This window comes from Entelurus aequoreus, linkage group LG03, assembly GCF_033978785.1.
Source record: "Entelurus aequoreus isolate RoL-2023_Sb linkage group LG03, RoL_Eaeq_v1.1, whole genome shotgun sequence".
Taxonomy (NCBI): domain Eukaryota; kingdom Metazoa; phylum Chordata; class Actinopteri; order Syngnathiformes; family Syngnathidae; genus Entelurus; species Entelurus aequoreus.
Window position 1 is genome coordinate 17,046,780 of NC_084733.1, and position 15,855 is coordinate 17,062,634.

At 38.6% G+C, this 15,855-nt stretch overlaps 1 protein-coding gene across 2 annotated transcripts in view; it reads left to right on the forward strand.

The window, feature by feature from the left end:
- Positions 1 to 5,556: 5,556 nt before the first annotated feature.
- The window catches only part of usp40 (ubiquitin specific peptidase 40), a 28,632-nt gene continuing 18,333 nt past the window's right edge, over positions 5,557 to 15,855 (forward strand). For both annotated transcript variants that reach the window (XM_062041382.1, XM_062041383.1), the window contains exons 1-8: positions 5,557 to 6,241; positions 6,306 to 6,373; positions 11,465 to 11,578; positions 14,873 to 15,037; positions 15,110 to 15,256; positions 15,331 to 15,474; positions 15,534 to 15,662; positions 15,738 to 15,854. In XM_062041382.1, the coding sequence (XP_061897366.1) occupies positions 6,034 to 6,241; positions 6,306 to 6,373; positions 11,465 to 11,578; positions 14,873 to 15,037; positions 15,110 to 15,256; positions 15,331 to 15,474; positions 15,534 to 15,662; positions 15,738 to 15,854 (1,092 nt within the window). In that variant the 5' untranslated portion in view covers positions 5,557 to 6,033. The remainder of the gene's footprint in view (positions 6,242 to 6,305; positions 6,374 to 11,464; positions 11,579 to 14,872; positions 15,038 to 15,109; positions 15,257 to 15,330; positions 15,475 to 15,533; positions 15,663 to 15,737; position 15,855) is intronic.

Below are 15,855 nucleotides of genomic sequence, written 5' to 3' on the forward strand. Positions count from 1 at the left end.
AATAACAGTATTAAAATAACAATAATGTACATATTTTTGAGGCCTTACTTTGAATTTTTTTTTTTTTCAAGATTTACAAAATTTACAATAAGCCTATTAACTGTTAATTATTTTTTCAGAATACAAGTCAATATATGCATCGATTAAAAATGTATAATACTAATTTTATATTAGAGCACGTTTCCGGGGAGGATCATACTTTTCAGCAGGATTGCGTGAGTGATGACAAACATGCCCTGCAGGATGAAATGTGGACATTTTTTTCCATTCCTTTATGTTTCATGCCTTTTACAGCTCGGCTTGGTATGCAGTCGTGCATAGCACACACACACACACACACACACACACACACACATTCTTGTATTTGTTACCTTCTTGAGACCTCCGATATACTATGCAAACATAAAAAACCTTGTTGCGAAAAATAAATTGGAATTTCACAAGAAAAAGGTCACAATTTCACAAGAAAAACTTAGAATTTTGGCAGTGTTATAATAAAAGTCGTAATTTTACTCAACGCAAGTCAAGGTTTTACAAGAAAAACTGAACATTTGTGCAATATTATGATAAAAGTTGGAATTGTAGTCAATAAAATGAATCAATTTAAGTGGACCCCGACTTAAACAAGTTGAAAAACTTATTCGGGTGTTACCATTTAGTGGTCAATTGTACGGAATATGTACTTCACTGTGCAACCTACTAATAAAAGTCTCAATCAATCAATCAACAGTCGCTATTTTACAAGAAACGCTTACAATTTTGGCAATTTTTTGAAGAGTCAAAATTTTACTCGACGAAAGCTACAATTTTATAAGAAAACCGTCAAATGTTGGCAATATTATAATAATAATCGGAATTTTACTTGACAAAAGTCATAAATGTCACTATTTTACAAGAACAACAAAAAAAATTGGCAATAGTGTGATAAAAGTCAGAATTTTATATTACAAATGTCACCATTTTGCATTAAAAATTAGTAATTTTACGAGAAAATTTTGCACTTTTACAGAAACAAACAGATTAAGAGAAATTGTTCCCAATTTTATAAGAAAAAAGTCGACACATTGTGAGAAAAAGACTGCTTTTAGTTAATTTGTTAATTTTTTTTATTTTTTGTTTGTAATTGTTTTTTAATCTTCATTATCTACATCAAGTTATTACAGTATGTCTCTATATACAGTACATATTTATTTTATTTTTTAAATTAATTTTCTGACAAAGGGGGCGCATTTCAATTTCTTACACTCAGTGGCCTAGTGGTTAGAGTGTCCGCCCTGAGATCGGTAGGTTGTGAGTCCGGCCGAGTCATACAAAAGACTATAAAAATGGGACCCATTATCTCCCTGCTTGGCACTCAGCATCAAGGGTTGGAATTGGGGGTTAAATCACCCAAAATTATTCCTGGACGCGGCCACCGCTGCTGCTCACTGCTCCCCTCACCTCCCAGGGGGTAATCAAGGGTGATGGGTCAAATGCAGAGGACAAATTTCACCACACCTAGTGTGTGTGTGACAATCATTGGTACTTTAACTTTAACTTGTTATTTCATATGTTGACCAGAGGGGGAGCCCTTTTAAAACCGACACAGTCAATTTGAAAAATCCCTTCTTTTTGGGACCACCCTAATTTTGATAGATTTCACCACCAGGGGTGCAAATGAGACATTCTCTATTAGATGCAATGCTTTTCCGTATTGGGACCATGATTTATGTCCTAACTCGTTCACCGCTCCTCATATGGAAGGTACTTTTCCTTGTTGATGTCTCAAGAAGGGTAGAAATACAAGAACACACACACACACACACTGGTTAATATTTGGAATGGGGACCAAGTTTTTGATCATCACTTGTGGGGACCACTCTTTCTACAGGTTGTGGAGGCATTAAAAAAATGGTGTAAAATGTCCACTGCCCAGTTAGCTCATACATGTCTTTAAATCTCTGGATTGATGAAGTAATGTGCTGATCATTCTTACTGGGGACCCTGGGAAATAATTTTGCATAATAAACACAAATTTGTATGTGACTACTGAGGACCATTTAAAAAAAAAAAGTTCAAATTAAATATGACATGATCCTCAGAATACAGCACTACAGCTGTCCACTTATAGCAGGGGTGTCCAAAGTGCGGCCCGGGGGCCATTTGCGGCCCGCAGCTAATTGTTTACCGGCCCGCCACACATTCTGGAAATGCTATTGCAAAAATTAAAAAAAACATTAAAAAAAGTGGAATGAGGTGAAATCTAACTAGAAAAAGTTGCAATGTTGACACAAAGCTGCCATGCAGGCTGTTTTTTTTTCTTTTGTCAATCTTTATTTTTCTTTTTTTGCCATTGCTTAAAAACAAAAACAAAATCAATGTTATAATGAATTATTGACATATTCAAGGCTCCAATTATTTAAATAATTTCACTTTAAAATGTTTTATGTGGAAAATATTGCATACATTGTGTGGTTGCCATATACAAATATCAATGTTTTCTTTGACAAAAGAGCATAAAACAAACAAAATAATAGTTCAAACGTAAAATCGACAGATATATCTGAAGTTGATCTCGTAACTTAAGTGTTGAAAGTAAAAAAAAAAAAAAAAAAAAGTATCACTTTATGAGCGGGGCACCTTTTGGATCCCAAATATATTTAATGGGATTTTATTAATCTTTTCACTGTGATTACTCAAAAATAATAATAAATTAAAATCAATGGTGTCCTGCATTATTGATCTTTTTAAGGCTCTAATTACTTCACATCAAACATTGCTTTCTGAATGTTTTGGGCAGTGGGGGAAATACTGCATATTTCAGTTTTATTATAAAAAACAAAGTTGTCTTTGACAGGAAAGGCTTTTTTTTTTTTTAACTTAATATCAACCTGTAGTTGATATACTGTAGAGATTTACTGTATGCGTTAAATACATTTAAAAAATAATGATTTAACTTGTTTTTAACAAATTGTAACATTTTAATAATCGAGACCCTTTATGGTCCCCGGGAGCCCTAAAGGTAAATAAAATAAAATAAAATAAAAAATAATTCCAAATATTTTGTAATGGTTTTGAAAATAAAAAATATCAAAATAGCCCCTGCGTGCTTTAATTTTCCCGTGTGTGGCCCTCATTTGAAAAAGTTTGGACACCCCTGACTTACAGGAAGTTTCTCCACTTAAATGTTAAAGCAAATCCTGCATCTTCTGTGACATTACTGAAAACTGCTATTTAGCAGTAATGAAGTTGTCTGCAACTCCAACGACCATACATAGAAGGATATAGAATGGATCTGACTATCATTTAAAAAGGTTTCCCTTTAGGGGACCTGTTTTTTTGTCCCCATACCGTCAGAGGTCCCCTAAAGGTGACTGTGTAAACAGAGCGTTGTCCCCATTAAGTAAGCATTGCCAGAACACACACACACACACACAACCCTGAGGCTCATGAGCATGTATATGCTCATGACTGTCAATCTACATTAAACACTTGATAAACGGAACATATGTGAACATATGTGGTTTAAACCGCGCCGCGGTAGCTTGTGGGAAATTAAGTCTCAATCGGTACAATTGTTGTCAACAAGAATGGAAACGTATTCGTACCTCTTCACGAATAATATAGATTTATGACAAAAAGTGGATGTTGACCACAGCAATAAAAGTATTACTTTACGAGAGTTTTCTGTATTTAACCTCTAAAGGCCTTAGTGGCCACATGCGTGGACAGCACCTTTTAGCTCTTATTTCCAAAATTGTGTTCACTACTGAATTGGGGTCTTATGCCGACATATGGACACTTATACTGCCATCTGGTGGTATCAGAAGAGTATAACATACAATGGAATTTGGAAAAAAAAGTGTAAAAATAATTTTTTTTTAATTTTTTTTAAGTTTCAAGTTTATTCACAATGCCATAGAACAATTACAATAGTAGTGGATATCATTTAAAGATGTTGGTAAGTGAAATGGTCCCCCAAATAAGCTAGAAGTAGCTTTTGACAGGGGGTCCAGAGGACAGTATATACATGGAATGAGGAAACATGGTGGCAAGCACAAATAAAACATAAAACAAAAAACAAAAAAAAACAACGTTATATGATAAACACAAGATAATAGTATAAAGCAAGCATACACATACATACATACATTCATTCATTCAACCATGCAAAACCCAACAGTAGTCAACCCCACATGAGGCATTAGAGATAGGTGGTTAATAGGTAAGTTTTCAGTTTCTTTTTGAAGCTGGAGAATGGATACAGCATCTTGAGGCTCTCATTAAGCCGGTTCCAAATCTTTGGTCCCCTGCATTCAACACTTCGAGCAGTACAAGCCAGTAGACGATGTTTACCTGATATCAGCTCAAAGTTACGAGTGTTGTGGGCATGCTGGGGACGATAGATAGGAACCAAGCTACAGAGCCTGAGATTCAGCCTGTGGATGACTTGATAGGTTAGACAAGCATTGTGATAAATATTGAACTCTGTCAGTCTTAAGAGATGATAATTATGGAATAGATGTCGAGTGGGGGCGTTAAACTTGGACCACGACCGGGCCCGTATGATTTTCTTTTGCGTGGATTCTAATTTGTGAAGGTAGCTAGTGAAGGTGTTACAACAGATGACATTACAGTAGTTTAGATGTGGTTCAAAGAGAGTTTTATATAGGGTAAGTAGAGCATACAGAGGAAGATAATGACGAAGGTGAAAGAACAGGCCAACATATTTGGATAATTTGTTTAACCCTGTAAGACCCAAATATAGAAAAACCTAAAAATAAAAATATTTGACCTTTCAGATTTTGTTGTAGGAGGCATTTCATGCAGAAATTGAAGAGTTAAAAAAAATATATATTTATGTATGTTTTTAGAGAAATGTTGTAATATTGTAACATTGGGCTTTGATGGGAGCAGAATTTCTGTATTTGTACTCACGTTGTCTGAACAACTAAGGGTTCATTTGCAGGGTTGATTGCTTACTTAGCCCCATAACGGTATATACCATTAATAATAATCACACATTAGTTATATTTTTATGAAGTTATTTATTACAAATATAAAAAATATGAAACAAGATAAAACTCTTAACAAAATGCTTTTCCCCCCTCTTTTATAATTGCAACATTTATATAACAAGCTCTAAATGAAATTTGATGCATCTGTTCCACAATAACTACATATGTACATGCTCTAGACATTGTAATAACAACCAAAACAAATATAAAACACATTTTAATTACTTGAATCTGATGAATCCAGTCCAATGAAACAAATAGATTTTGTTCGAAGGAAACCTTGAGAGGTTGTGTGAGTTCATGGCCAGAAGGCGTGACTTATAAACAAATGTACGATCCAATAGCCTTGTGAGAATGAGCAATAGGACCCAATGACTATGTAAATGTAGTAAAAAAAAAATATATATATATATAATAGATTGTTTTTTAGGATGGTTAAAGGTAACGTTGTAATTTTACAACAAGGGGTGTTACTGGGTTAATGAAAAAAATAGTGGTTTATTGATATAACTGCGCGCGAAATAAACTACAAGTACCACAATGCCTTGCGATAATTTCCTGTCAGAAAACAAGATGGCTGCCCACCATGCACCGACGGCATCTTTATTTACGTTCGTCGCTTTAGGATTAAAACAGGCTAAGACAGGCTTTTTGAACGCTCCAAAACATATATAAATGTACATACTTCATTGGCGTTTCGGCAGGCAATTTCACACGTTTTTTTTCTAGACGCTGTTTGGTACCGACAGGCAAGAGTTTTCATTTTGGGCTGACTGAGCTGTGAAGCCAGGTGAGACAGCGTTCGTCATTAGCTGCGTGTTTTGGGAGTTCATTCAAAAAAGAAAAAGCATCGCTGCCATTAAGACACGTTTACAAGTTGCTATTATGTTCAGCCCCGTCAAGTCATCTTATTTCCGCGTCAGTCCGGCAATTGTCAACAGAGAACTGGGCAAGACCAAAATCAAAATGAGATAGCAACAGGTGGCGTGGCGCGTTCACACGGTCAAACGAAAGAAACAAAACAAAACAAAACGTCATGTTTGGGAATCTTTTTGAGGAGGCGGAGGGGGGTGAAGATGGCTTCTCCTCTTCTTCTGCTTACTCCGGTGTGGGAGCCGCCAAGGGGGGAGATGAGCCCCCGGCTCCCCGAGGAAGGAGCAACCTATGCGGCATCAAGAACCAGGGAGGGACCTGCTACCTCAACTCTCTGCTGCAGACCCTCCTTTTCTCCCCTGAGTTCAGAGGTGAGAGGTCAGAGATGAAACATAATGTCCGCCAACTGTGTTGATGGTTTTGGTTTCTGTGCAGAGGAGCTGTTCAGTTTGGGGACTGAAGAATTGGGATGTCTTGAGGACAAGGACAAAACGGGGACCAAAGTAAGTGCTGCAAAATATAAATATGAGCTGCGACCAAAACGCCTTTACGAATGTGAACCCGCCTGGTTGAGCCAGGTCATCGAATGAGAGTCGAGAGTGCTAGGCATTGACATACTTGCCAACCCTCCCGATTTTCCCGGGAGACTCCCGGATTTCAGTGCCCCTCCCGAAAACCTCCCGGTTTTCAATATTGGGAGCGTGCCCTAGAGACACTGCCTTTAACACCCTCTCTCACCTGAAAACTTCACCCCTTAAAGGCCTACTGAAATGTATTTAAACTGGGATAGCAGATCCATTCTATGTGTCATACTTGATCATTTCGCGATATTGCCATATTTTTGCTGAAAGGATTTAGTATAGAACAACGACGATAAAGGTCGCAACTTTTGGTCGCTGATAAAAAAAAAAGCCTTGCCTGTACCGGAAGTAGCGTGACGTCGCAGTTTGAAGGGCTCCTCACATTTCCCCATTGTTTACACCAGCAGCGAGAGCGATTCGGACCGAGAAAGCGACGATTACCCCATTAATTTGAGCGAGGATGAAAGATTCGTGGATGAGGAACTTGAGAGTGAAGGACTAGAATGCAGTGCAGGACGTATCTTTTTTCGCTCTGACCGTAACTTGGGTAAAAGGGCTCATTGGATTCCACACTTTCTCCTTTTTCTATTGTGGATCACGGATTTGTATTTTAAACCACCTCGGATACTATATCCTCTTGAAAATGAGAGTCGAGAACGCGAAATGGACATTCACAGTGACTTTTATCTCCACGACAATACATCGGTGAAGCACTTTAGCTACTAAACTAATGTGATAGCATCGTGCTTAAATGCAGATGGAAACAAAAGAAATAAGCCCCTGACTGGAAGGATAGACAGCAGATCAACAATACTACTATCAGGAGACACCGAACCAAACACTGGACCTGTAACTACACGGTTAATGCTGTGCCGCCTGTCGAAGCCTAGCAATGCTGTTGCTAACGACGCCATTGAAGCTAACTTAGCTACGGGACCTCGTCAGAGCTATGATAAAAACATTAGCGCTCCACCTACGCCAGCCCTCATCTGCCCATCAACACCCGTGCTCACCTGCATTCCAGCGATCGACGGCGTGACGAAGGACTTCACCCGATCATCGATGCGGCTATCCTCAAAGTCCTCCTGGTTGTGTTGCTGCAGCCAGCCGCTAATACACCGATCCCACCTACAGCTTTCTTCTTTGCAGTCTCCATTGTTCATTAAACAAATTGCAAAAGATTCACCAACACAGATGTCCAGAATACTGTGGAATTTTGCAATGAAAACAGAGCTGTTTGTATTGTGATACAATGTGTCCGAATACTTCCGTTTCAACCATTGACGTCACGCGCAAACGTCATCATACATAGACATTTTCAACCGGAAGTTCCCCGGGAAATTTAAAATTGCACTTTATAAGTTAACCCGGCCGTATTGGCATGTGTTGCAATGTTAAGATTTCATCATTGATATATAAACTATCAGACTGCGTGGTCGGTAGTAGTGGGTTTCAGTAGGCCTTTAACAGCCGCATGCTGTCCAGGCGTCCGCTTTTCTTCCATAATAAGAGTGTACCGGCCCAATCACACAATAATGTAGCGTTGGACGGGATTAACAATAGTCATTACTCGAAAATGTCAAGAAATGCTGACACGTTGTATGATCTTTTAACTGGTTTAATGAAAACGCAAGGCATACTAGGTCACAACCTATTGTGATCGAGGGAGTCGAGGTACAGACCGTGGACTCATTCAAGTACCTCGGGGTGTGGGTGGACAACAAGCTGGACTGGACTGTTAACACGGACCACTTGTACAGGAAAGGACAGAGCAGGCTGTACTTCCTGAGGAGGCTGCACTCCTTCAACGTCTGTAAAAAACTATTGTGGATGTACTACCAGTCTGTGGTTGCCAGTGTTCTGTACTACATCGTAGTGTGCTGGGGGGGCAGTATATCTAAGAAGGACAGCTCCAGACTGGAGAAACTGATCAGGCGGGCCGGTTCTACGATCGGACTAAAACTGGACTCACTGGTGACGGTGGCAGAGAAAAGGACTGTGGAAAAACTAGTGAGCATCCTGGATGATGCCAGTCACCCTCTGCATACCGTTGTCAGTAGCCAGAGGAGCCTGTTCAGTGCTAGACTGCTTCATCCCAAGTGCAGGACTAATAGACTAAAAAACTCCTTTGTCCCACACGCCATTAGACTGTACAACTCCTCTCTGGGAGGGAGGGGGGGTATTAGAATGACGGGGGATGCAAAACAATAACAGTGTAATACGTTTTCATAACATGGTCACTAATGCCTAGTTTCTCTTGTTATATTCTTATTTTACTGTTATATTTGTATTCTCATTGATGCTTTTTGTTTTTATTCTATTGTAATATTTTTCTATTTTGTTTCCATTTATACCCCCATTATTTACTTTTTTAAATTCGATCTCAATTCTGTACACTGCTGCTGGATTTCTAATTTTCCTGAGGGAACTCTCCTGAAGGAATCAATAAAGTACTATCTATCTATCTATCTATCTATCTATCTATCTATCTATCTATCTATCTATCTATCTATCTATCTATCTATCTATCTATCTATCTATCTATCTATCTATCTATCTATCTATCTATCTATCTATCTATCTATCTATCTATCTATCTATCTATCTATCTATCTATCTATCTATCTATCTATCTATCTATCTATCTATCTATCTATCTATCTATCTATCTATCTATCTATCTATCTACTTAGTCAACAGCCATACAGGTCACACTGAGGGTGACCGTATAAAAAACTTTAACACTGTTCAAGCAGGCGATAATCAAAGAGGCTGTTATTTCTGAAATGCAAAAACTCATTATGTTTAACAGACATGCACCTGGAGATAGGTTGATTGGCAACACTAAAATGGCCCTAGTGTGTGAATGTGAGTGTGAATGTTGTCTGTCTATCTGTGTTGGCCCTGCCATGAGGTGGCGACTTGTCCAGGGTGTACCCCGCCTTCTGCCCGAATGCAGCTGAGATAGGCTCCAGCACCCCCGTGACCCCAATAGGGAAAAGCAGTAGAAGATGGATGGATGGATGTTATGATTTTTAACCTTCAAAGGATGACCTACAATGATTTAAATACACATTTAAAACACTTCCTTGTGGTCTAGATCAGTGGTTCTCAAATGGGGGTACGCGTACCCCTGGGGGTACTTGAAGGTATGCCAAGGGGTACGTGAGATTTTTTTTAAATGTCTGTCAAAAAGAACTGTGAAAAGAAATGCAACAATGCAATATTCAGTGTTGACAGCTAGATTTTTTGTGGACATGTTCCATAAATATTGACGTTAAAGATTTCTTTTTTTGTAAAGAAATGTTTAGAATTAAATTCATGAATCCAGATGGATCTCTATTACAATCCCCAAAGAGGGCACTTTAAGTTGATGATTACTTCTATGTGTAGACATTTTTATTTATAATTGAATCACTTGTTTATTTTTCAACAAGTTTTTAGTTATTTTTATATCTTTTTTTCCAAATAGTTCAAGAAAGACCACAACAAATGAGCATTATTTTGCACTGTTATACAATTTAATAAATCAGAAACTGATGACATTGTGCTGTATTTTACTTCTTTATCTCTTTTTTTCAACCAAAAATGCTTTGCTCTTATTAGGGGGTACTTGAATTAAAAAAATGTTCACAGGGGGTACATCACTGAAAAAAGGTTGAGAACCACTGGTCTAGATAATACGTGTTGTGTATGATGTATGTAAATTGCGCGATAACGACGATGTACAATCTGAATGATATTAATTTGGCTGAGCTTTTAATGCTATTGTTATATCATGATAATGCATGTTGATGACACATCCTCACTGTAGCCCGCAAATTTGACAGTGAGACGCGAACAAACGCGTCCTCAACACAATGTAGCATTCTTGGTAGCCGCTAACGTCCCTCCACAGTGCAAAGCTACTTCTAAGTCAATAATTTTTTTCTCCATGGCGGCAAATAAACAGTTTTTTACAAGTATAATTTCTAGAGGATGAGGCATAGCTAAACATGCTACACTACACACCATAGGACAGTTCTTCTAAAATGGTGGGCAAGCCCCCCTGGGGCGGCATGGTGCGATGCAGGAACTGTTTTGTTCTTCCTGGGGGTGTGTAACAGAACATAATTGAAAAGCACTGCTGTAGGAGGATATGCTAACCACAAGCTGTAACTCTTGAATGTAAACAAAGGTGTGAGGATCAAAATATCGACAGTAATCAAGTAAGAAGTCAATACTACAGACGTTACATCAATATTTTTTATTATCAGAAAAATGTTTGGTTATTGTTTACAAAGTCAGGAAACAACTCACTGAACACAAGGGGACTTGAAAGACAAAAAAGAAAGGATTCAAATCAAAGCCAATATTGGGAAATATTTTAATTTTTTAATTGATATTGCTACGCTGCCATCCTGTGTGTCTCTCTCTTTCTGTCTCTCTCTCTCTATTAAGCGATATAGGATAGACTTTATTTATTCCACTGTGTAAATTCAAAAAGTATTAAAAATAGCGCAAACGTCCCACCCCTTGTATCGCAGTCCAGCAGAGAGTTTAAACCAAAAGCATAAAAACACAAAAACAGGAGGGAAACATTAAAAAAGACTAACAAACGACAGCTGCTGTAACCAGCTGCCACTTCAGCTGCGCCTATTTTACATACAGCAACAAAAGTACAATGCAATTAAAAACTAAAAAATAGTAATAAATAATACATATTGTGCACATTCCATTGCCCATCCTTAAGGTAGACAAAGCTGCTGCATGCTGACCACTCATGTCACTTCAAGTACAGAATTATTGTGGAGTTGATTAAAAGCAGGAGTTAATGTTAGTGCTAATGCCAATGTTTTTGACCCGGTGCTAATCCGAGAGCCCGGTTGGTGTTTTTTCGATGTGGTCTACCCACCTAACCACTAAGATGCTCAGCAGGTTTATTGAATAAAGGTGTTAACTAAAGCATTTTATGTATGTGAGTGTACTGTGAGTGCTGGGAAGTGTAATAAGGCTTATTTTTGTGCTCCTCAGGTCCGAGTGATCCCACTGGAGCTGCAGAGACTTTTTGCTCGTCTTCTGCTAGTGGACCAGCAGAGTGCCTCCACGGCTGACCTCACTGACAGCTTTGGCTGGAACAGCAGCGAGGTGTGTGTTCCTGAGAGGCTCAAGTTACTTGTGTACTTAGCGATTGATTCATCACTCCGTGATACTGGATGCAGCCAAGAGATAAGGCATTCCCGCGGAAAGAAGGGATGCCATTTTTGTCTAGAGGCAGTCCAGATGCATAGGGATGACACAAAGTGTCAATATTTTGGAAAATAATTATAACATTTGAAATTTTAATTTACCTTACTTTTAAAACCCTTCTTTGTGGTGTATGAGTCATGTTATAGATATGCTTTGTGTTTAAATATTGCGTACATTTTGTTCCACAGTCACTTTTTTAACCCGTTTTTTTTTTTAAGTCTGTCTACAAGCTGGCAGTTTGTCGAGGCGTTCCTAGATGGCAATTGAAACCACACTCCACCCTCTTAAAAAGTATCAAATTTATCTTTTAAAAAATAGGAACTTTTAAAATATATATCTTGAAGTCGTCACCGCTGTTTTTTTCAGACAGAATCGAAAATAAACTTCAAAAACGTATTATTGAGTCGCCGGTCAAAACATTAGGTACACCTGCACACTTGCCGACAGATCAGACAAGCTGCACTAGAAAAAAGATGTTTTTGGCAGAATTTACGTCACTGCATGTTGCACGTTGCTTTATGTGAATGCCAAGATTATATTAATATAATATTTTGTCCTACCTTTTTTGTGTTTCATCATTGCCCACAGCAGTAGGGTAGGTGTTTTTCTCCTTCTGGTTGAGCGCTAGCATTAATGTCCAAATAAGGACACCTTATTATGTACCCATTGTGACGTCACATTTGCAAAAACACCCTCGGGGAAAAAAGCATTCTAAACTGCATGCAAGTTTACGCAAAAATGATTCATGATTTAATACTTTGGCATTGTTTAACACAAGTTTCTAACTTTGTAACATTCATAAGTCAGAAAAGACCAATTTCATCATTGGTCCTTTTTTACTCCACATGTACTTTGCGTTTTCTTTGTTTTTGTGAACTGTACCAGTATTGTCAAAAACATGCAATGATATCCATAGAAGAAAAAAAGGCACTTACCTTGTCAAACATTGGAAAGTGTCTTGTTGCGTGTCTTGGCATGCACATACAGCATGAGCCATATATTGAATTAAACCCTGATTTCAGACACACATTAATGTTAGCAAGGAGAAGCTAACATAAGTCCAATGTACCTTAAACGTAATGGCCAATGACTAGCATGAAAATGACCACAGCTATTACAGCTAACTGACTTCACCAAATAAGAATTGTTTTTACTAGTTTTATTTTACAGTAAAATGGTCTACTCACTTGACAGTACAGTAATACTTAAATTTAAAGTACAAGCTTAACTAGATCAGTGACTGAGTTCTTAAAACACTTTATCTCGAATCAATGTCTCCCATCGAAATGAATTAAAATCACTTTAATTGGTGCTTGGTTTCCACCAAAGACAGCACCACTTTAAAATGGTACATGCCTGCTAAAAAGCAAAACAAACTTTGACATAAGAAATATTGTATGAAAACAATACAATAAAATACAGTAGTTTTATAAAGTAATACAATAATAGTGTACAGCATTGACCTTGGAGAGTGGACTTCTACATTATCTTCTTCCATTTGCTTCTCCATCAAACACGCCATCAGCAGCTTTTCCATATTATTATGGTTCTATGTCTGCAGTTTAGATATTATTTTAACATTATCAACTGGTGTTAGACTCCATCTGCTTCGGTATGGTGCAGGCTAGCAGCAAATAGCCTTGCCAAGTTAGAGACATGCTAGGTCATGTTTTTGATGATTTCTTTCTTTAATTCAATGGATATAATCCACTTCTCCTCAGCACTGTCCCTCACACTCACTTTCTTCCTTCTAATGGTTGAAAAAACATAAGTTATGTCCATCTCTCGCTAAAAGTTAATGCTAACGAGTAAGACCAGATGTTTTGGTCGGATCCTACGAGGTTCAGTGTGGTATTTGCTATGCCTACTAACGGCAGGGATGCTTGTAACTCATAATTTAGCTTTTAAGTTAAAGGGGAACAGCACTTTTTTTTGGAATTTTGACTATCATTCACAATCATTATGAGAGACACATTTTTTTTTTTTTAGGATTTTAAAGATGATAAACGCTTGGAAGATGTGGCTAATGGGAATCACTGTTATAGCTTTCAAAGCCCTCTAAAACAACTTTAAAACCCTTCATGAACGTTTTGTATACACACTGCAATTGGGTCGTATTTTGGTCATTTTAATCATTACCAGGACCGATTTCTGCAATGCACTTCTGACTTCCGGCAACAAATGTGTTCCTACTTTCGGAAACAAACAAGAGTGTGTTTTCTAATCATGGAAGACTTGGTAATAGAAAACGAAGATGACTATTTTTGGATAAATGAGGATTCACAACCTTATCTTTTTGAATCTGAGTATGCGAAGGATGAACTGTTGCTTATAGAAGCAAGCGCGAAGAAGAAGGTGAAACGACGAACGTCTAGAGTGAGGTCGGCGTGATTTTGACTGTGTAAATGTGGAACATGGAGCCAAGATATTTCGACATAAATGGAGTGCTTACCCAAATTATCCAGAAAAAACGTTCCTGGCCAGCTGGAGTCACTTTAATATTAATCATGATACATTGTGCCATTACAATTACAGTGCATACGCTGTCTGGCTTGATGTGTACAAACAAAACATGAAATGTGGGCTACCACTTTACAGATACTGTAATATGATTGTTCATATTTTTTAAGTCAGTACAGATTGGTGTCTTTTCGCATTGTGTTGTGCATTACAAACTCAAACGTGTTTCGTTCTGAAGTAGAAGCTAGCTTATCCCTTGCCGTAGCTCGCTTTTATGGCTAATACTGAAGCATACCGCGATGTGTTACTAAGCTAGAAAAATAGTTCCTCAGTGTTCGCTCTTACAATAACAATGTCGCTACAGCTTGGTTATTATACAGGTTACTGTATGTTAATGAAGTATTGTTGACCATTTTTAAATGCATTTTTAAAGTGATTTAGAGGTAGAATTGATCGCTCCCATTAGCTGCATTGCTAGCCAGCAAGAAACAAGCTGATTTTTACATGTTACATTTTTACATGTTACATGCAAAAAAAAAACAAAAAAAAACTTGTCTTCTTGTCTCTCATGATTTTGGATGATAGGCAAAATTCCCCAAAAAGTACAGTTTCCCTTTGAAGCATACACATTTGTCTTAATTCCAAACACTCTTAAGTTGAGGTACCACAGGATTTCATACCTGATTTAGATTTTAATTACAACATTCTGTCCTGCAACTCTTTGTGTCACAGGGAACAAACCAGCATGACGTGCAGGAACTCAATCGCATCCTCTTCAGCGCTTTGGAGCACTCTCTTGTTGGCACCTCCGGGAGCACACTCATCCACCGCCTGTACCACGGCACCATCGTCAACAGCATCGTCTGCAAGGAGTGCGGGAACGTCAGCCAGAGACAGGTCCTTGTCTAGGCCGGTCTTGCGTAACGTGGCGCAACATCCGCATGAGCCTAAATGTTTGTCTCTCTTCAGGAGGACTTCCTGGACCTGACTGTGTGCGTGTGCGGCGTGTCCAGCCTGGAGGCGGCTTTGTGGAACATGTTTGTGGACGAGGAGTTGTTTGAAGGCAATAATCTGTACCGTTGTGCGCTGTGTGACCGGCTGGTCACTGCTGCCAAGGTGAGACGTCACGTAAAAACATTTGATCAAATTTTTTTTGTTTTGTTCAGTTTTTTTCATTGCTGTTCCCTTAGTCTGCCAAGCTGCAGAAACTCCCGCCATTCATAACCATGTCCTTACTGAGATTCAGCTTTGACTTTGCTAAATGTGAGCGCTACAAGGAGACGGGACGCTACAGCTTCCCCCTCAGCATCAACCTACGACCGTTTTGTGAACAGGTACCACGCCACTTAAGTCACGTTTGAGCAGCGTTACTCAGCTGTGCTTGTGCTGACAGGCCGATGGAGATGACGCCGATTACTCCTACGAGCTGTTCTCTGTGATTATCCATAAGGGCGGCTGCTACGGCGGCCATTATCATGTTTACATCAGGGACATTGACCGCCTCGGCCACTGGGAGCCGCCGGTGAGACGAAGTGAAATGTTTGCGTTGAAAAACTCTACACTGGTGTCTTCAGAGTATCTTTTTTGTTTCTATCAGGAGGAGGACAACAAAACAAATATGCAGACGGACGTCAAGCAGGAGGTCAAGGACATCCACGAGACCGAACTTAATGAAAATGACCCGTTGTGCATCCTCATGGCTATTATCTCACAGG